The sequence below is a fragment of the Ipomoea triloba genome, chromosome 15, assembly GCF_003576645.1.
Source record: "Ipomoea triloba cultivar NCNSP0323 chromosome 15, ASM357664v1".
In the NCBI taxonomy this organism is placed as follows: domain Eukaryota; kingdom Viridiplantae; phylum Streptophyta; class Magnoliopsida; order Solanales; family Convolvulaceae; genus Ipomoea; species Ipomoea triloba.
Window position 1 is genome coordinate 22,424,589 of NC_044930.1, and position 21,396 is coordinate 22,445,984.

Sequence of the window (21,396 nt, forward strand, 5' to 3'; positions counted from 1 at the left end):
ATGGATCCTCTGTCTTGCGGGGGCGTATTGAGGAGTAGTAATTGATGTTGACTTTGTATTCTTGTTTCCTAATTTCTCTAAGTAGTTATCTATAGAATAGCTCTTTCTCTTTGTAGAATTCAACCGGTTGTTAGGCTTTTCCTCTATATATATACATGATGTAAATACACTGTAATACAGTGAAGTTCACTCCCTTTAGGCTCCAGTCATTGGCTACTAAGCTTTCAATATCTTGCAAAAATTTTAAACACCAATTGGATGAAAAAAACATCTTCGTGAGACATCAATTGATTTTTCCAAATATATCGCATGATGAATTATGGAAACATAGTTTATTCATTTTGAATGTGGTATATAATAAATTATACTGTTTAACTGTTTTTTCAAAGCATATAGCATAATAGATCTTGGAAACAGTTCATTTCAAACAATTGATGATTTAAATTTTGTTGGAAAAATAGCATAAAATGGAATTGTAAGTGGCTATCTTGTGGTAAAAATATATGTGGGGTCCAGTTTTGATTTGGGTGTGGTGAAAGTGAATTCGGGGTCTTCCTAGTAAGACAAAGAGATTGATATATTGTACGCTCAAAACAGATAGTGTGTGAATAAAAACTTGATTCTCAAAGTAGACCCATTTAAGTTGGAAAAATAATGTGAAAAGACTTGAAAGAAGCACTAGTCCCCCATTGAAAAAATAAAGGGATTTGGATAAATTCTATTTTATATTCTTAAAATAGTCCAAATTCAAAAATTAATTTTTTAAAAGAATTTTTTCATTCTGAACTTTTTTAAAAAATAGTTATATTATATATTTAAACTTTAAAGTTAAACTAAAAAATAAAAATAATTTTCGGCTTGCATTTAATTTTACCAAGATTAAATTACTTATGTATCTTAATATAATTAAGTGCAAGTCCATTTTTTTTTTAGTTTTAACTTTAACATTTAAATATTTGATATAACATTTTTATAAAAAAAAATTCCAGAATGGCAAAATAAAAAAAGAATAGTGGTTGAATTTGAACTATTTTAAAATAGAAAATATAATTAAAAAAAAATTGTTTTGAATCGACAATTCAAACTAGAAGTGTTTGGTAATCCGGAAAATGATTTTCGGAAATCATTTTTCGAGCTTTTGGTGTTTGGCAACATTCGGAAAATGTGGTCAATGAAAAATATTTTTCGTTGATCACGGAAAATGAGCTCATTTTTCCAGAAAATGACTTCGTGCGACGTTTTTTTTTAAATATTTATTTCTAATTTCTAATAAGTATTATTAGTTTATATATTTTTATATTTTAAATAAAATAAAAAATATATATAATTATACATTTCTACCATTTTCGGAAAATGAACCAAACACACACAGACAGTTTTTCAGAGTACATCCAAACACCGAAAATGAACTCATTTTTCTGAAAACATTTTTCAGAAATCATTTTCTTGCTTTCCAAAGACACCCAAACTAATTCTTATCGAAAAAAGAATTAGGGACAAAATTGTCAAATTGTACCTGATCGGCTCCTCCAAAAAGAAAAAGAAAAAAAAAAACTAAAAAGAGACTATAGTCGGCGGCTCATATGTAATTTGGCATCTCTTAGGGACAAAATTGTCAAATTGTACCTGATCGGCTCCTCCTCTGGGCTCGCGAAACCCTATTTCCGTCACTGTCAACCATTTTTATGTTTTCCGAATTTTCCTAACATTTTTCTCTGCAGAATCCAAACCCTAACCCCAGTTCCTTTCAGAAAGCATAGCTCGTGTTCATCGTCAGATTTAACTAGTAGGTAAGAATAAAAATCAAAGATTTGTTGTTGTTTTTCTTTTATTGTTCATAGAAGTTCTATTTGCTTAATTTATTTATTATATATATACTTGAAGACTCTTCACGCTCAGATTTTGGTGTTCTGAATCTTGTGTTGCTTCGATCTGTGCTTTGGTATGTAGAATAAGCAGCAAATGGGAGAAAACAAGGAGAACGACGCTTACGAGGAGGAGCTTCTCGACTACGAGGAAGAAGACGAAAAAGCCCCAGATTCCGTAGCCGCTAAAGTCAACGGCGAGTCCGCCAAGAAGTGTGCTTCACCTTGATCTCAACTTTCTGTTTACCGTTTGATCTGTTATTTGTTGTGTTGGGGAATGAAGTTTGGTAGTTCTAAATCTGAAAGTTAATTTAAAAAATATTTCTTTAAGCCGATAGAATTTATAATCCATCTGTTTTAACTGTCGATCTTAATGTATACTACCGAAATTTCATTGTATTTGTATAAATTTGTTTTCTTATTTTATATAAACATTTTATATCTGGAATTTTATTGAATTTGTTTCACTACATGTATCACTGTAAGGTAGTACTGTATGTCTATATCACTATATGGTACCCTGTTTATACAGTGTTTTTTTTTTTTTTTTGGGTTAAATAAATAATTTTTGAAAGAGCTAAAGTGTTGTGTACCTATCTTTACCATTTATGTTTATAGTCCAGACAGAGCAAAAGACAAAGACGGAAATCCCTTGGAATTATATATACTGGTTTAGCATTTAGAATGTTCACTATACATGATAGTTTAAAGTGATGACCTTTCTTTTTTGAATTGCAGAGGATATATTGGAATTCACAGCTCCGGTTTCAGAGATTTTCTACTAAAGCCAGAGCTACTGCGAGCCATTGTGGATTCAGGGTTTGAGCATCCATCTGAAGGCAAGTCCATTTAATTTTTGAGAACTTCAATATTCTACTTAAAATTGTGTTTTGATTGTTATAATAACCTCATCTGGCCTATGTTTCAAACTTTTAGTTCACCTTTACAGCTAAATACTCTTGTGATGGTTAAACTCAGTTTATGCCCATTTTATTTTGATGTGCTGCCTTGTCATTTTTTGTGGTTTATCCTTAGTTTTCTAGTACATTACTAAAGCATGTTTTTTTAAGTGAGTGGAGTTTTGTTTGTACTTGCCCTTGCAATTGCTGTATAGACACAATATAAGCATTTAATGCTATCGAACATCACCAAACAATATAAGAAGGGAAGAATATTGTTTATAAACAGTGTTACCTCTAAAAAACCTTTGGAAGGCACTGATATTGGTGAATGAATGAACTTGTTGCATGCCACCTTTTGGAAACTACAACTTTATTCTGTTGATTGTTGCTATTGAACTGAAATTGGGTTGTCTTCAATATTCAAACATTCCCTAATATTTACATTGGTTGAGGGAATACACTATATAGTTTTAGAATATGGTTGAGTATATTACTGTTTTCTTTTATTAGTATGCATTATTAAAATATACTCCTCCGTCCCACTTTATGTGTCTGTTTCGGTTAACGAGGATTGACTGAAGTTGTTTCTAATCTATTTTTTTTATAATATTAGGTTTTGTATTAATACACAAAATTTATATATTTAGAAACTACACTAAAAGTACTATTAAACACAAAAAATGAAATTTAAAAATAAGTAAAAAATATTAAAGAAAATAAACAAAGAAGAAAGAGTCGGTTTGACCAATGAATAGTAAGTAAGACAGATAAAATGGGACAGAGGGAGTATAATTCTAAGATGTTTGAATAAGTTGGCTCGATTATCATACTTGCAACACTTTTTATTAATTAGGCTCTCTGACAGTGTATATGATTAGGTTTGTGAATCTTTTATGTCAGAATTACTATGTGCACTTTACTATTTACAGCTGTTCTTTAATATTTTATGCCTTTTGTTTTCAGGTAAATAATTATTATCACTACTACTTTGGAGACGTACAATGGTAAACTTTTTTAACTGAAACTGAGGCTTCCTTGGCTCCGTTCTATTTGGCTCTTCAGTGCAACATGAATGCATTCCCCAAGCTATTTTGGGTATGGATGTAATTTGCCAAGCCAAATCTGGAATGGGGAAAACTGCAGTATTCGTTCTATCAACTTTGCAACAGATTGAACCCATTGCCGGTCAAGTTGCTGCCCTAGTTCTATGTCATACCAGAGAATTAGCTTATCAGGCATGTTTCTTTATACATGGCTTTGAGTTGGAGATAAAAGTTTGCTTATTTGTGATATCAAGTAATTTGGTTATTTCTTTTGATTGTTCTGCAGATCTGTCATGAATTTGAGAGGTTCAGCACATATTTGCCTGATATCAAGGTTGCTGTTTTTTATGGTGGTGTTAACATAACAATTCACAAGGATCTTCTAAAGAATGAATGCCCTCACATTGTTGTCGGAACTCCTGGAAGAATTCTTGCCTTAGCAAGGGAAAAGCATCTTTCCTTGATGAATGTGAGGCATTTTATACTTGATGAATGTGATAAGATGCTTGATTCACTTGGTATGGCACAGTGGTGTTTTCTGCTCTTATTTCTGGTTTATCATTTTTTGATAACATTTCTTTTGACTCGTGATGTTTTTCTGATTCTTTATGGTAACATGTTTTATTACAGACATGAGAAGAGATGTTCAGGAGATTTTCAAGATGACTCCTCATGACAAACAGGTGATGATGTTCTCAGCAACTCTCAGCAAGGAGATTCGTCCAGTTTGCAAGAAGTTTATGCAAGATGTAATGTCCTGTGGCCAATTCTTCTTGAATTTAGACGTCTGCCGTTTTTTCCATAATTTCAGCTTTGTGCAGGCGTTACTTCCCTAACTTTATCAATTCAACATCAATCCAACTTGAAATTGTAGATTGGATTTAACGAGGACAGAAACCACCATCCATTATGGGCATTTGGGGAAACAATTTGCTTCTGCAACTAAGCTTGTGGGGTCCCACTGTTTATGTCATTGGTCTTTGTTTTCATCTGTTTACTTTTTCTTTTTCTTTTCTTTTTTATTTTTATTTTTTTTTCTTGGAGAAATGAGCCGTGAAGTATCAAAGAGGGGGATGCTCGAGCCAAGATTTTAGTGGGTTGGGGTTATTAGGTAAATAGGTAGTGTATGTGTTGTTGTCAAGTGTCTTACCCGGAGTCTTTGTAAGCTGTGTCCTGTGTGGTATCGCTTTGAGCAACAAACAATAAGTGTTGGTGTGATTTAAAGCCATATGCACGGAGTAATTCCACAGATGGACGAGAACCTCAAAACGGATGTTCATCCATCGTTCATTTCCTACTGGATTCCATTAGATACATGAAGCTCCTAATATGCTTTACTATGACGTTTATTCCTTTCAGCCAATGGAGATTTATGTTGACGATGAGGCCAAATTGACTCTTCATGGACTTGTACAGGTAAACGTTTGGTGTTTACATAGTTTTTGCGTTTTAGTTTGGTATCCGTGTTTATATTATTTTTTTTCCTATTATTTTTGGCAGCACTACATCAAATTGACAGAAATGGAGAAAAACCGGAAGCTGAACGACTTGCTTGATGCTTTGGATTTCAATCAAGTAGTTATCTTTGTCAAGAGTGTGAGTAGAGCGGCCGAGCTGAACAAGTTACTTGTTGAGTGTAACTTTCCGTCTATCTGCATCCACTCTGGGATGTCCCAGGAGGAGAGGTCAGTGCAACTTCTGGACTAGGATTTTAAAAGGATGAACTGAAGAATCTGCCTCTTTGTTTTCTTACTAGTGTAAAATAAAACCACTGTGGAAAGTCTAAGGGCTGTTTTCAAATGGCCTAATTTTCTTGTTGGTGGAGAGAGCAGATGCACTTGTGCGGCAATTATCCTAATTTTATTAATGTTTAGTTAAGGTTCCTTTTTTGTTTTTCAAATTAAAATTTCCCCTTTCAGATTGACACGTTACAAGGGTTTCAAGGAGGGGCATAAGAGGATTCTTGTGGCAACTGATTTGGTTGGCAGGGGCATTGATATTGAACGGGTTAACATTGTCATTAACTATGACATGCCTGATTCTGCTGATACGTACCTTCATAGAGTATGCCATGTCTTCTTAACATTATCTACTTCTGTTTATGTAAAACTCCTAAAATGTAAATCTTGATAACTTATAATTATTATTTTTATATTCTTTTTGTTGTGAAAACAATTATAGGTTGGTAGAGCTGGAAGGTTTGGCACCAAAGGTCTTGCCATTACATTTGTTTCATCTTCATCTGATTCAGGTGTACTCAACCAGGTACTTTAATTGAGTATTGTGATGTACTGTCTCCAAGTTTTTCATGATTCTAATATAAAATTTTGACTTATAGGTTCAAGAAAGATTTGAAGTCGATATCAAAGAGCTTCCTGAGCAGATTGACACATCCACATATAGTATGATCTCTTCCTTTCGCTTGTTTCGGTTTTCCAAATATCTTCCTATATTATATGGACTGTTTGAACAATCCGTACTGTTAGATCTAACATTGATAAAGGATTGTTAAAAGTCGATGATAATGTTCGTTTAGGATATAACATTGATAAAAGATTGTGAAAGTTGATGGTAATGTTCTAGCACCCAGTTTAGGATATAAAACATGACGAAGCACCGTGTGCTTGACATTATCATTGTATTCATTGTGTAACTAATTTATGCAGTGCCGTCCTAGAGAAGTTGGCTGGCATCCTCTCCAATAGTGCCCCAAGGTTTTCTTGAATGATGCAGAATGAAAGGGGTGCACGCTACCGGGTTTTTTGGCTTTTGTTGGTCTGTACTATTAAATAGTTGAATCAATTATTTTCAGAGATACTGGTGGCCATTGGCAACTCTCTGCTTTAATCATCCTGTCATTACTGTACCCTTTAATGAAACATAGCCGGTTTAGCCGAGTGTACTAAGTTTGTATTAACCTCAAATCTTCAATCTATTTGCTGATTAAATCTATATTAAGTTAATCAGGATCATTTGAAAAATCATCAGGAACAGATGTCTCAACGAATGTATTCAATCTTGTTGGTATTTGTGGGATCCTATAATTTTGTTGTGTCACTAGGAATTTAAGCACAACCGTTTAAACATACGTGCCGTTTGAATTATTATGGGTTATGTTGTGCTTAGGGGTGGAAATCAGCTAGATGCGCTGGACAATGGTTAAATACATTCTATTGTTCTATGGTGGATCATGGTCTATGGTTAAATACATTCTATTGTTCTATGGTGGATCATGGTCTAAACAATTGTGTGGATGATCATGGTTTAATATTTGTTTCTTTTAATTACTGACATTTATAGTAGAATTCATTTTTGTACTGTTATAATGAATTTATTATATGTGTATATATAATTGAAATTAAATAGCAAAATTAAAATGATATTTCAGTATAGGACTGTTGACGAACCGAATATGAACAAATAGTGATGGTTTGTGTTCGTGTGTCTATGTTGTGTTTATTTGTTAAGGCTTTTGAAAAATCTGTTCATGTTCATTTGTTAATGTAGAATGATGTGTATTTTAATACATATATATTGAACGTTGATTTGCATCTAATGGCTGCAAAATAGCCGCATCTAATGAGCATGTTGCATTTGAACTCTATTATATATATATATATATATATTCAAATGTGGTTGCGCCTTCTCATGTGATCGGTGCGAAATACACTATGTATATACACCACTCAATGTTAGAAAATGCACCAAAATGAAAATATACACAAAACACAAAAAAAATATAACACATACCCGAAATAATGCACCATAACTCCCCGCACCATAACTCGGCCATAACTCCCCTGTTATACTGTGTGGTGTATATTTGCATACCTGTGGTGTGTTTTTTGGTGATGCGTATTTTTTAAGTGGCGTATATCTGTATGCAAATGCTCATCAAGACAAAACTAGGTCAAAAACTTATTTCCATAATTGGGTTCAAAGATCTAGATCAGAACACATTCAAACTAAAGAATACCAGTTCCAGAATCTATTCAAACATAACTGTACCCAAATTTGTCTCCACTCACTACAACACACACGAGAAGTCATCAGAGCAACATAGACCATCATGTATACACGTAACATATAAATTAAACCTCGGATCTCTCTCAACATGTTAAGGTAGCAAAAAAAAACATGTTGAGCCTACTAATCATAACTCTGCTGTTCTATCAGTCTTCTAATTTCTACTCTGTAGAATCATCTTACAACTTCTCTTTCCCTTCCTTCGATTCTGGGAGTTGTGCTAATGGGACTGGCAATTTGATCTGTTGGGGTTCTGTCACCGTCGACAATGGGACTCTTAACATTACCCCTGACTTGCCGCAAAACAACTCCAAGAAAGTTGGGCGGGTTTTGTACCGGCAACCGGAGTGCGTGTGGCCGGCTTCGTTTTCCACGGCGTTCACGGTGAGGATCTTGGCGAACTCGTCGGATTCCGGCGATGGGATTGCCTTCTTGATAGCTCAGGATGACGGCGCATCCCCGCCGGACAGCTATGGTTCTTTCATCGGGATTCTCGATCCATCTACTGAAGGTAATTAAGTCGTCTCATGCAACTTATCATTGATTTCAATCTATTTAAGCATGATTACAGAAAAGAATTTGAATCATTATTCAAAAACTCATCATTTTTTTTATCACTTAAAAGTGATCAAAAATCGTTGCTTTCTCTGAGAAAAATAATCTTTTTATTTTTATTTTTATCAACGGATCAAGAAAATCTTTCCCTACTCCATTTGTGAAACGCGCAACCACCAGGTGTGCATTAAATCTCACCTTATGATCCAAATTGGAAAGAGTGTGCACTAAATCCCATCTTGTAATTCTAGTTGACAAAAAATCATAAAATTTTATAGCTAATCAGTGACCAATTTTGTCTAATTTTCTCCTAAATTTTTACTACTAGTAGTAGGAACTAAAGCCCGCCTAATAACCCAATTTGGCGAGAGCCTGTACTAAATCCTGCGTTGTGATTCTACCTAGTTGGCAAAATACTGCAAGAGATAAACTAGTCTAAGTTGTTTAACTGGCTCCAACCAATTCCAATAAGTGACTCCTATTAGGAGTTGAACTACTTAAAATCTTCTAGTTACTCGACAACAATCCAATCAATTTGATTGGGGTTACCTAATTTTCTCCTAATAAATTTTGCATACTAGTAATAGGAACTATTACAAATATGATTATACCAGGATCAGGTGGTGTTTTGTGCCGTGTGGATTTGAATTGAAAATGTTGTGATGTAACATAGGTGGTGGTGTGCACCAACTTGCCATAGAGCTAGACACGTACAAGAACGAACACGAGGCCAACGGCAACCACATCGGAATTGTGACCACCAGCGTGGAGGAACCTGTGGTATCCCGGAGCCTGAGCGACATCGGAATCGACCTCAAGTCCGGCAAAGACATCACCGTGAAAATCGACTACGACGGGTGGGTCAAGATGCTACAAATCTCCGTGGCCTATTCCGGCGAGCCCCTAATACAATTCCTCAACGAGAAAATCATCCTACAAGACACAGTCCCGCAAAACGCGTACGTAGGATTCTCAGCCTCCACTGCCTTCTTCTCGGAGACCCACCAAGTCCTCAACTGGAATTTCACGCTGCTAGAACTTCCCCAAGACTCTCTCCACTCCGGACCACAGAAAAGGAAGAAGGTGGTTTTCCTGTCGGTTTTCGTGCCATTAACGTTTGTGTTTGTTTGTTTGGGTTTGGGATTTTTTCTCACGGCCGAGATGAGGAGGAGGAAGAGAAAGAAGAGGATTGGGAGGCAAGAAGACATTGAAATGCTGACACGAAACGCGGCGAATGTGCCCAAGTTTTTCAGGTTCCGGCAGCTTGCTAAGGCTACTAAGAATTTCAGCAAAGAGAATATGGTGGGAAGTGGAGGGTTTGGGAGTGTTTACAAAGGGGTTTTGTCTGGAGATCATCCCCCTACCACCGTCGCCGTCAAGAGGATTAACGCTACATCTCATCAAGGTTAGTTCGTAAGCACTACTCTCTTCTTGAATTGAGTATATATACAATAAAGAAGAGGGAAATTCAACTTTAATTTTAGCTAGCTTTGGGTGGTGTAGTTTTTGTTTTTAATTAACATAGAGTTGCAAGACTATCTCCAATTAGTTACCAATGTAGATTGTAGCTTATTTGATAGATGTTGCCATTTTGGATAAAAACTAAGTAATACTCATATAGAAAGGGTAAAATTGTAATTTTAGTATAATTTTTTTCTTATTACTCATTACTCGAATCAAAGGCTATCATAAGTACTATACTTTCCATTTACATTTTCCAACTTAAATATTACATATTTTAATAAAAGTATTACATTTTTATCTTAACACAACCTATCTCACAGACAGATCTGTTAGACGATCTTACACAAGTTTTTTTTTTTCTTCAAATTGAATTGGAGCTTTTTGCATGTGTTTTGTTTAGGTGAAAGAGAGTATCTGGCTGAAATATGCACAATAGGGCAATTGAGGCATAAAAACCTGGTGCAGTTACAAGGTTGGTGCCACGACAGAGAACAACTTTTGCTAGTGTACGAGTACATGCCGAATGGCAGCCTAGACCGCTACATAGGCAACAACATCTTTCTAAATTGGGAAACTAGGTTCAAGATCCTGTCGGGACTAGCATCGGCGCTGCTCTACCTCCACGAAGAATGCGGCAGCCCGGTGGTGCACCGCGACGTCAAGCCTAACAACGTCATGTTGGACTTAGACTACACGGCCCACCTCGGTGACTTCGGCTTGGCTAGGCTGCTCCACCCAGGCCAGGGCGAGGGCCAGGACGAGGCGTCCGTCACCACCATGGTGGCCGGGACCCCCGGGTATCTAGCTCCGGAGGTTAGCTACACTGGGCGGGCCACTCCGGAGTCAGATGTCTACAGTTATGGGATGGTGGTTCTGGAAACAGTGTGCGGAAGACGATCCAAAGGAATCATGGAGGAGAACAGCCTGGTGGACATGGTGTGGCGATCGTACGAGGAAGGCGCCGTGCTGTCAGTCGTGGATTCCCGGCTGCAGGACGGGAAATTCGAGGAAGAGCAGGCGAGACGATGCCTGATCGTGGGACTGGCGTGCTTGCATCCGGATCGGTTTTTCCGACCAAAGATGAGGAAAGTTGTGCAGATTTTCTTGAACCACGAGGAGCCATTGATGCAAATACCAGAATGTCGGCCCAGTGCCGTGTGTGTTTCTTGGTGTTCATCGTCGTCGTCTTCCACAACCACCGGTGTCGGATATGCAAATACTCCGATGAGTGCGGCGGCAGCGGCTTCCAATTCCTTGCAGGGTCCGACTCCTGATGTTGTTACAATCTCTTACCATGCTTGACACATACATACATTAATTAATTACATGATGCAAAGATTTTATTTTATTTTATTTTATTTTTCTCCTTGAACTTTACTCAAAAAGTTAATTGGGCAGTTGACATTCTTGTTAGATTTGACAAGGATAAGACAAAAATGTCTAAGAATAAAAAGGTAGACTAAAATGTGTAAAGTACTAATCAGATTACCTTCTTCTCATTCAATCTACCTTCTTTAACAAAAAAAAAGAAAAAGAAAAAGAAAAAGAAAGAAAGAAAGAAGCTGACATGCCCAAAGTACACGGCTGAGGGGCTTATTATTATTAATATTATAAATTGTTATAATAATAATATATTAATGGAATTTAGGTTAATATATTATTATTATTATTATTATTATTATTATTATTATTATATATGACTACAATAGTCGTAGTTACGTTGTTATTGTTTTTGGCTATTATTATTTAATACGGGTACGGTAAATAGTAGTAGTTGTTATTGTTATTATTATTACTAGTATTTTCGTCTGTGTGATGCACGGAATGAATTTGTTGTAATATTTTAAGAATATTTGGATTGATATATAATTATATAAATTATAACACCGAATACTATATGGTGCAATTAAAAGAATGAATTGGATTGATTATATATGTTTTTTGGTGTTTTCATTGTTTAAATTCGAGCAACTAATTGTTCAATTAATAACCAATGTGTAGATGTATGCATTCGGTGCTGAAACTTTGAAAATTATATATATATATATATATATATATATATATATATATATATATTAGTATGTTTATGATTTGTATAAATTGGGCAAATTTGCTTGTTCTCGAGCAACTCAGTTATAGAAATCAATTGCTATCCTAATTCATTTGCACGGAAGATATATTTTCTATGTAGATATATACCAATTTTACAATCGAGAGAGGAAAATTAAAAATTACATTTTATTTTAGTAAAATAGTTAGGTTGGCTATTGATGAGATAACACATTTTCTTACCATTCACTCTGGGATACTCTGGGATTAATTGGACTAAATGTTGGTGAACAAACAGTTGATTCTAACAACGACCAAGCATTATCGAACAACTTCTTCGGTTGGAGCAACGATGCTTGTGTATTATTCTGATTACACAACGACTCGTTGTCTAAATAAACAAAATGTTAGAGTGAAAACGATTGTCAAGTAATGATTCGTAATATAAATAAATAACGGTGAATCCATTATGTAATAAACATTTAATTTTATATGTTAATTGGATATTTATTACTTAATCATTTTATTCTACAACTTTTAATTTCATATTGTATTAAAAATGAACATAACCCAAACCAACACTTTCTAAAATTCTCAAGGAAATTAAAAAAAAAAAAATCTCACTACAAAAAATTAGACAGTCCCAAAACGACGTAGTTTTGGGGTTGTTATATATATACATATACATATATATATATATNTATTATTCTGATTACACAACGACTCGTTGTCTAAATAAACAAAATGTTAGAGTGAAAACGATTGTCAAGTAATGATTCGTAATATAAATAAATAACGGTGAATCCATTATGTAATAAACATTTAATTTTATATGTTAATTGGATATTTATTACTTAATCATTTTATTCTACAACTTTTAATTTCATATTGTATTAAAAATGAACATAACCCAAACCAACACTTTCTAAAATTCTCAAGGAAATTAAAAAAAAAAAAATCTCACTACAAAAAATTAGACAGTCCCAAAACGACGTAGTTTTGGGGTTGTTATATATATACATATACATATATATATATATATATATATATATATATATATATATATATATATATATATATATATATATATATTTATATAATCTTAATTCGCCTTGTCGCTATCCTAATTTGCCTAGTCGCTAGCTGTGAGCTCCTCGTCCCTCGGTCTCCATTTTCAAACTCAGGTTAGTTGTCCATATGCCGGCAGCCGACTCGGTATTTATCGCTTAAATTTTTTCTCCCTTTTTTTTTTTTCTTCTCAATTTGAGACTCATACACGTGTTTCTTAGCTAATTGAATCCAGGTCTGCGTTTCTCAATCTGAGAAACCCTTGTCTTGTTTATGAAACTGAAAAATTCAAAGCTTGATTTCTAAGTATGAACCGAAGTCCGGGTTTCAAAAATTAAGCAACCCATAAGTGAGTTACTCAAATTCACACCTCACACACATGTTTTCTCAATTTTCACAACTCATAGTTGGTTTCCACTTCTGGGGTTCTCCAATTCGAGGTCCCCATGTCTACTCAAATTCACACCTCACACACATGTTTTCTCAATTTTCACAACTCATAGTTGGTTTCCACTTCTGGGGTTCTCCAATTCGAGGTCCCCATGTCTACTCAAATTCACACCTCACACACATGTTTTCTCAATTTTCACAACTCATAGTTGGTTTCCACTTCTGGGGTTCTCCAATTCGAGGTCCCCATGTCTACTCAAATTCACACCTCACACACATGTTTTCTCAATTTTCACAACTCATAGTTGGTTTCCACTTCTGGGGTTCTCCAATTCGAGGTCCCCATGTCTACTCAAATTCACACCTCACACACATGTTTTCTCAATTTTCACAACTCATAGTTGGTTTCCACTTCTGGGGTTCTCCAATTCGAGGTCCCCATGTCTATGACTATAAATATATATATATATATATATATATATATATATATATATATATATATAGAGAGAGAGAGAGAGAGAGAGAGAGAGATAACATATAAATAATAAGGACAATAATGGGTCAAAAGTATATAATCGAAATTTAATCTTGGCTCTCACCTTGGTCCGTGGTCTTTCCTGTCCCTTAGAATTGTTGATCTTGTGAGTTTCCTCATTATGTTGTTTGTGTGAATTGTGAAAAAATGATGCTAACTAAAAACCTGTGTGAATTGTGAAAAAATGATGCTAACTAAAAACCAAAAATGATGCTAACTAAAAACCTGAACGATAATATGTACTTGTATATTTATATCAATAGTATTGAATTTACAATGAATAGTTATAATTGGTATTTACGGAATAATTCTAGCTTGGATTGATTTTCTTGATTAAATTACTGTTTCAAAATAATATTTAATCACGTTTTTTTCACTCGTGCGTTGCGCTGAGTGGATTTCTTATACTATTCTAAGAATATTTGGACTGATATACAATTATATAAATTATAACAAAGACTATTATATAGTGCAATTGATGAAATGGGTTGGATCGATTATGTTTTCTGACGTTATCATTGCTTGAATTCGAGCAAATAATTACGGGTCCAATTACCCATGTGATGCACTGATAAATTTTCTTTTATTATACATAAGATTAGTGCAAAAGTATCACTCAATTAATTGAATAATATATGACTCGTTTGTCTGCAATTATCTTAAAAATCAATATGTAATTATATTATTACTAAAATAAATATGAGAAAAAAGGAGAAATAATTTAATTGTAATTATACTAATATCTGTTCGATTATACTTTTATACTAAGACTCATGTTGAATTGTAATTATACTAATATATGTGCAATTATTAGCTTAAATGCTTAATTAACATAATACTTATTAGTCAATTATACTAATATCAGTGCAATTAATTTCTTTATTAGGGGTATTATAAGTAGAATTGTATTGGAGATAGCCGGATAGAAAAGTATCTGTACTGTAATTTTAATCTAAATTATTAATAACCGATTCTTTTCCATTTTTTTTCGCAAAATCTTCCTTATATTTAATTGATTAATAGTAAAATAAAACCCTGTAATTTTAATCTAAATTATTAATAATCGATTATTTATTTTTTTTACAAAATCTTCCTTATATCCATATTCATTAGATTAATTAGATTAATAGTAAAATAACTCTAACAAATCATTTTTCATTTGTACTTTTTTACTGCTAACCTCCTCCTGATCCTTTTCCATTTTGATCCGTTTTCCATTTCCCTTTTTTACTGCTAACTTTATTATTATTAAGTGTTACTTGGGTGGGAAGTTAAAAAGGATATTGTGTTTTTAATAATAGTATTGATAATCCAAAACCCTATTTAACATAGAAGGGAGAAAATATCACTTTCAAAATAATTGAGGAGATAATGAATAATTTGGAAGAAAAAAAAGTTATAAGCATAAAAAGTGAGATTTTTCTCAGTAATTTAATAATGATAAACCTGATTTTCTCAATCCATCCTCTAATTGGAATGATTGATAGTGCAAGTTTGTAAACAAAGCTTGTGTTCAAACAGGCGCCACTAGACCATGGATGCTCTGTCTAATTTTGCAAATAGAAGAAACAAAGCAAATGATGCGATTGGTGCCAACCTTCATATATTCCCAGCATTCTGTTCGCCCAAATCAACACACTTCAATAGACTAACTAGATTAACCTAAGGCATTACATTAACAATGCAAACATGTTAGTGATGATATGTCAATATTTATTGCATTATATTGTTAGCTTTTCTATACTTTAAATTTTTATAAAAATTAAAGTACAATAAAATAAAAATAGGAAAACCCCTTCTCTTAATGTTGCCATCCCACCTCTTCAGCTCATCACCACCACCTCTACAAATCATCCACAAAGGACACTAAGTGAACTTAACCCACCTTTCACCTTCATTGAAGGTGCATAATTGCAGATTAACCAATCAAGCCTGTTTCCATTTAAAACAATATTTAAAAAGAAAAAATGGATAAATCTTGAGTGTAGACTATCAAAAAGAAAAGGGAAATTAAAGAAGAAAGAGGCATTGGTTTCCAATATGCATAGGCTTTATGAAGGTCTTCATATTTAAACTTTGTTCGAAGCCTTCCCATCATGAAGTTTTTATAGAGCCCTAATCCTGATGGTGTGCATACTCTAGCCATAGGTAAAGTGAGAATGGTGATTAAAACTTCGAAAATCAATGAGGATCTTGCCCGCATTCATATGAAAATGATTTAGTGGCTAGTAAATGGACTATCTACAGCATGAACTTACTTTTCTGACTATCAAGCGCCATAACATTGTTAGAATATATAATTTACACCCAAAAAAAGAGCAGCATAATTGAAGTAATTTATTAACAAAAGCAAATAGAGAAACATTCTTGGAGTTCATGCTTGCTGATTACAAATACCCTATCCTGAACAACATACACAACATTTCAACTTCCAACACAACCATTGTTTACATTTCAAGGTAGCACCCAAGATGGACCCGTGGAGGTAGGGATTCACTGAGTTTCTATAAGCCTAAAACCATGGGTATCCAACCAGTCGTAATACATAGCCACATCATCATACACAGCATAATTGTCCACGCAGATAATTTGTGCGTTTGGAGATGCACAAGGGAAGCATTTCAACTTCCTTTCGATTTTCCTCACCTTGGATGGGCGCGGATACTCACTCCTCACAATAACAACTCTCTCTAATGCAGGAGATTTTGAGAGCAACATTTTTATAAAAAGCATTTCGAGTGCAGAGTCACTAAATGCTTCAATCTTGATTGTGTTAAGCATCTTCATCTCCTGAATAACAAAGCAACCGTCTGGATCCTCCAAAAGTCTTGAAGTAGCTTCTTCATTGTCCTTCCGACTAATCTATAACTCAATAAGAAATGAAACGCAAGCACAACTGTTAGAACCTTTGGAAACACCAAACAAGACAAATCATACATGACTGCCAAATTTATAGTGTACCTCATCTGCCATAATTTGCAGTTCACATAAGTTGGGGCATGCTTTAAGCAATTGCATAGCAACGGTGAGCTGCTTACCACAACTTACAAGTAAATTATACAGCTTCATCACTTGAAGATTCATTGCAGTTGGAAACATAGAAACATCCACAAGCTTGAAAAATAGCAATATAAAGAAACAAAGTTAGCCACAAGCAAGGTAAAGAATTGTATCTATCCATCCATTTGCAAAAAGTAAAACTATGCAAATCCTGCAAATCCTCACCTCCAACGAAGAGCCACACAACCAAAGAGTTTTAATGGCTTTCAAATGCGGTGCCAACCATCTCGACTCAACCACATTTTCTATAGAAGTAATAACGGACAAGATTTCAAGCTTTGGAGCGCTAATCTTAAACTTATTGATCCCGCTACAAAGTTGGAAAGCCAGCTTCTCAAGTTTAGGAATACTAATACTAGAGGCAATTCCATTATCACTGCGCTTAAAGTCAAGATACAAGAAAGCTAATGAAGTGACATTGGAAAATATGCCACAACCATTTACAGGCAAATCAATAGAGATTTCTTGGACTATCAATTGCTTAATTGTCTTGCAATAGAGTAAACAAAATGGCAGTTTATAACACTCATAACTCTCTATAGATAGGTTAAGTTCCTCCACACCATTTCTTGACAGTAAAAGGCACCACCTATCAAATTTAGACTGCTGCAGCTTAGGTTCCTCACATAAAATCTCTAGAGTAAATTTCTTGATATTTCTTGATAGGCCCAGCACGAAAAAAGAGGATATCATTCATTATTTTCACGAGGTTTCTACCTTCATCATCTTCGCACTGTTGGAGACTTCGCAAGAATTCCCAATCGAATACAAGCCGCCCATGCTGCAACCAAACATCATTCCAGTGCCTTGAGAGCAGAGCAGTTCTGGCGGCCTCTCGGGTGGGCAAACACTCCAAAATTCTGTCCTTTACCTCTAACGGCAGCTCACTAATTAAATCCTTACTTGGATCCGGTAGGGTTTTGAGTCGCCGACGTCGAGCCATTAAATTGAAAGAACAGTTAGGTGTCACTCGAAATCAAAAGCTAAAATCCTTCTATTCTTTACCTCTGATGTTTGGTGAAGGGAATCGGAGCAGAGTAGCAGACTAAGGCCGGCCGCCGCTGGAGAGACCGACAGAGTGGAGACAGAGAGACGCCTGAGTCGCAGGGCATATTGTTGAACTAGAGTCTAGGGATTTCATTTTAATTTTAAGGATTTTTCACTTTTTTTTTTATTGATTCTATTACAATATATATATAGTATTAGTATTTGTCCGGTGGTTATTGATTCTATTACAATATATATAGTATTAGTATTTGTCCGGTGGGGTGCACATGCGGTGCACAGACTAAAAATTATAAGTATTATTGTTATGTTATGATATTAAAAATTAATCACACACAAAAAAAATGATATTAAAAATTATTACTTATTAAATTTTAAGTATAAATATGTTATGTAAAACTTATTCATTTAAAAAGTTTATTTATGTAAAAATTATGTTGATTTTATATCTAATTTTTCCTTTTTATATATGTGGAGTCCAATTATAATTGAGGTGTGGTTCAATTACAATCCTTTTTTTTTTTTTCTATTTTCTGTATTGTGTTGATGTAGACTTTGTTCGATATCATGCCCAAGATTGACAAGGCGTTGGTTCTACTTATTTTTAATATCCATATCATTTTGTATTTTCGTTTTCATTATATTTTGCTTTAATTTTGAAAAGCACAGTCCTCCACAACGTATTATTTGTTATACTTTTAGATGCAAATAATCAAATAAGTCCATTGTATGTAAATAGCTTTTCAAATTTCAAGTTTGGCCACATTTTGATCGACCGTGCCTTTAATCTTATTATTGCTAAAAAAAAAACAGTAAATAGTAAAAATCTGTGAGAAAAATACAATTTAAAAATTATAAACACAAAAAAAAATGAGACTTACGGTGAGTCCTCAATAAAGAAATCAATCAACCTACATTTATATATAATGTTCATAATATGTAAAGAATAACTTTAAAAAAAACCTGAGAATCATGGAAGAATACTTCTTTAGACATGATGACATTGCTACTTTCATATGAAAAAAAAGAGTTAATTCCAGCAATGGTCCCCCGACTATGTTGATTTTTCAAAATTAGTCTCTGACTTTTAATTTGGACAATTTAAGTCCCTTGACTTTCAAATTCTTTCCAATGTTGGTCCTTTAATCAAATTTTGGTTAAGTTGAGGTCAAATGAAGGAGTAAAATGGTCCGTTCACCTATATAGTGTATTATTACTCGTATTTCTCCTATCCTATATGTTATATATATGAATATAATCTCAGTTGAAGAGACTTCGACTGAGATTAATGGCTTCGATTGAGACTTTGACTGAGATTATATTCATATATACAGCGTATAGGACAAGAGAAATACGAGTAATAATACACTAAACATGTAAACGGACAATTTTACCTCTTCATTTGACCTCAACTTAACCAAAATTTGATAAAAGGACCAACATTGGAAAGAATTTGAAAGTCAAGGTACTTAAATTGTCCAAATTAAAAGTCGAGGACTAATTTTGGAAAATCAACATAGTCAAAGGACCATTGCTGGAATTGAAAAAAATATGAATATAGATATTTACAATTTTTTGTTTGAAAGAAGATATTTACAATTAAATAAGAGTTAATATCTAAAATGGATAATTAGCTAATATAATAAAATTTTATACAAATTATTTAAAATTAAAAATTAACAAAAACATCTTATTAAACTACAATGGCAGTTAATTCGTCTAATGTCTAAACTCATCCATACAATCCACACATTCGTTTCTAAATGCATCCATAATCGAGTATCCATATCTGATCTTTATAGTATTATCAATTAACAAATATGGATCGGAGTTGGATGCATGAGAAACGCACTACAGCCAAATATATACAAGGGGTTCAAGAATTCATACAATATGTTGAAGAAAATAAAAGTAAAAAAGGCGAAGGATTTTATATCGTGCCCATGTTGTGATTGTAAAAATTTGAGAAGATATCGTAATTATGACATAGTGAAGGACCATTTGATACGCCGTGACTTTAAGAAAGGGTACGATCAATGGATATGGCATGGTGAAAGCTTAACTCCTAGTACAAGTGTTAGTAAGCAGTCGTTATACCATGGACCATGCACTATGGCTGATACTGCAGTTGTGTTGAACTGATACTACAATTGTGTTGAACTGATACTGTAGTTTTGTTGAAAGGAACTGCAGTTGCGCGGAACAGAGGTCGTTTCATCTGTCTGGAACTGCAGTTGTGTTGAACGGATGAAACGGCCTCTGTTCCGCGCAACTACAGTTCCCTTTCAACACAACTGCAGTATCAGCCATGACCATGGTCCACAATAGTCCATGGTCCATAGTATAATTTGCAGTTAGTAAGAGTGGAGCTCATGTAGATAGTGAAACTCATGTAGAGAGTGAGACTCAAGTAAATAGTCAAACTCAGGCAGATAACGAGGAGATTAATGAAACTCATGTTAGCAATGATGAGGATGATGAAATTAATAACCGAATAGATGAAATGATGCATGATGTGCAGGGAGATTTTAGTGAAATGCCTCTTGAATTCAAATGTTTGTTTGATAATACGGAAAAACCTTTGTTCTCTAGGTGTACCAAATATACTAAGTTATCTGCTGTGCTTAAATTATGTAATTTAAATGCAAAGAATGGATGGAGCGATAAGAGTTTCACGGGATTATTAGAACTACTAAAAGACATGTTTCCTAGTGATAATGAACTTCCACATTCAACCTACGAAGCAAAGAAGTTGTTGTGTCCGTTGGGTATGGACATTGAGAGGATACATGCATGCCTAAATGATTGTATACTGTATTCGAAAGAATACAAAGACTTCCATGTGTGTCCAAAGTGTGGGACATCACGTTATAAAAGGAAAAATGTTGATGATGTGTAGTGTGAGGGTAAGAAAGGTCCACCAGCGAAAGTATTATGGTATTTACCCATAATACCAAGATTTAAACGCATGTTTGCTAATCCAAAAGAAGCAAAAAATTTGCAATGGCATGCTATTGCAAGAAAAGATGATGGAAAACTAAGACATCCAGCCGATTCACCACAATGGAGGAATATTGATAGGAGGTGGCCTGAATTTGGTACTGAAAATAGGAATCTTAGACTTGGATTGTGTACTGATGGAATGAACCCCCATGGTAACATGAGCAGCTGACACAGTACTTGGCATGTCCTATTAGTAGTCTATAATCTTCCACCTTGGTTGTGTATGAAGCAGAAATACATCATGCTATCGTTGTTAATATCATGGCCTAAACAACCAGGAAATGACATAGATGTATATCTAGCGCCACTTATTGAAGATTTAAAGATGTTGTGGAATGAAGGTGTGTCGGTGTATGATGCTTATAGTCGAAGCAGTTTTACCTTATGTGCAATGATCTTTTGCACCATAAATGATTTTCTAGCTTATGGTA

The 21,396-nt window shown here is 34.3% G+C and overlaps 3 protein-coding genes across 4 annotated transcripts; 2 read left to right on the plus strand and 1 right to left on the minus strand.

Moving 5' to 3' along the window:
- Positions 1–1,629: 1,629 nt before the first annotated feature.
- Positions 1,630–6,797, plus strand: LOC116006881 (DEAD-box ATP-dependent RNA helicase 56-like). Its single transcript, XM_031247386.1, has 12 exons — positions 1,630–1,790; positions 1,951–2,078; positions 2,604–2,704; positions 3,830–4,002; positions 4,097–4,328; positions 4,441–4,559; positions 5,170–5,226; positions 5,311–5,495; positions 5,730–5,874; positions 5,992–6,075; positions 6,149–6,212; positions 6,477–6,797. The coding sequence occupies exons 2-12, from the start codon at positions 1,963–1,965 to the stop codon at positions 6,485–6,487; spliced, it is 1,287 nt and encodes a 428-aa protein (XP_031103246.1). The 5' UTR covers positions 1,630–1,790; positions 1,951–1,962; the 3' UTR covers positions 6,488–6,797.
- A 1,150-nt stretch (positions 6,798–7,947) lies between these two features.
- LOC116005884 (probable L-type lectin-domain containing receptor kinase S.5) lies at positions 7,948–11,157 on the plus strand. The gene is made up of 3 exons (XM_031246119.1): positions 7,948–8,347; positions 9,065–9,796; positions 10,256–11,157. Exons 1-3 carry the CDS (start codon positions 7,948–7,950, stop codon positions 11,155–11,157), a joined length of 2,034 nt encoding a protein of 677 aa, XP_031101979.1.
- A 5,055-nt stretch (positions 11,158–16,212) lies between these two features.
- Positions 16,213–18,081, minus strand: LOC116007116. 2 transcript variants are annotated; one of them, XM_031247710.1, is made up of 3 exons: positions 17,123–18,081; positions 16,859–17,011; positions 16,213–16,759 (listed from the first exon to the last, which is right to left on the minus strand). In XM_031247710.1, the coding sequence occupies exons 1-3, from the start codon at positions 17,648–17,650 to the stop codon at positions 16,391–16,393; spliced, it is 1,050 nt and encodes a 349-aa protein (XP_031103570.1). In that variant the 5' UTR covers positions 17,651–18,081; the 3' UTR covers positions 16,213–16,390. The 2 variants fall into 2 exon arrangements, with proteins under 2 accessions (XP_031103570.1, XP_031103571.1); XM_031247711.1 differs by having other exon boundaries at positions 17,675–18,079.
- Positions 18,082–21,396: the final 3,315 nt, after the last annotated feature.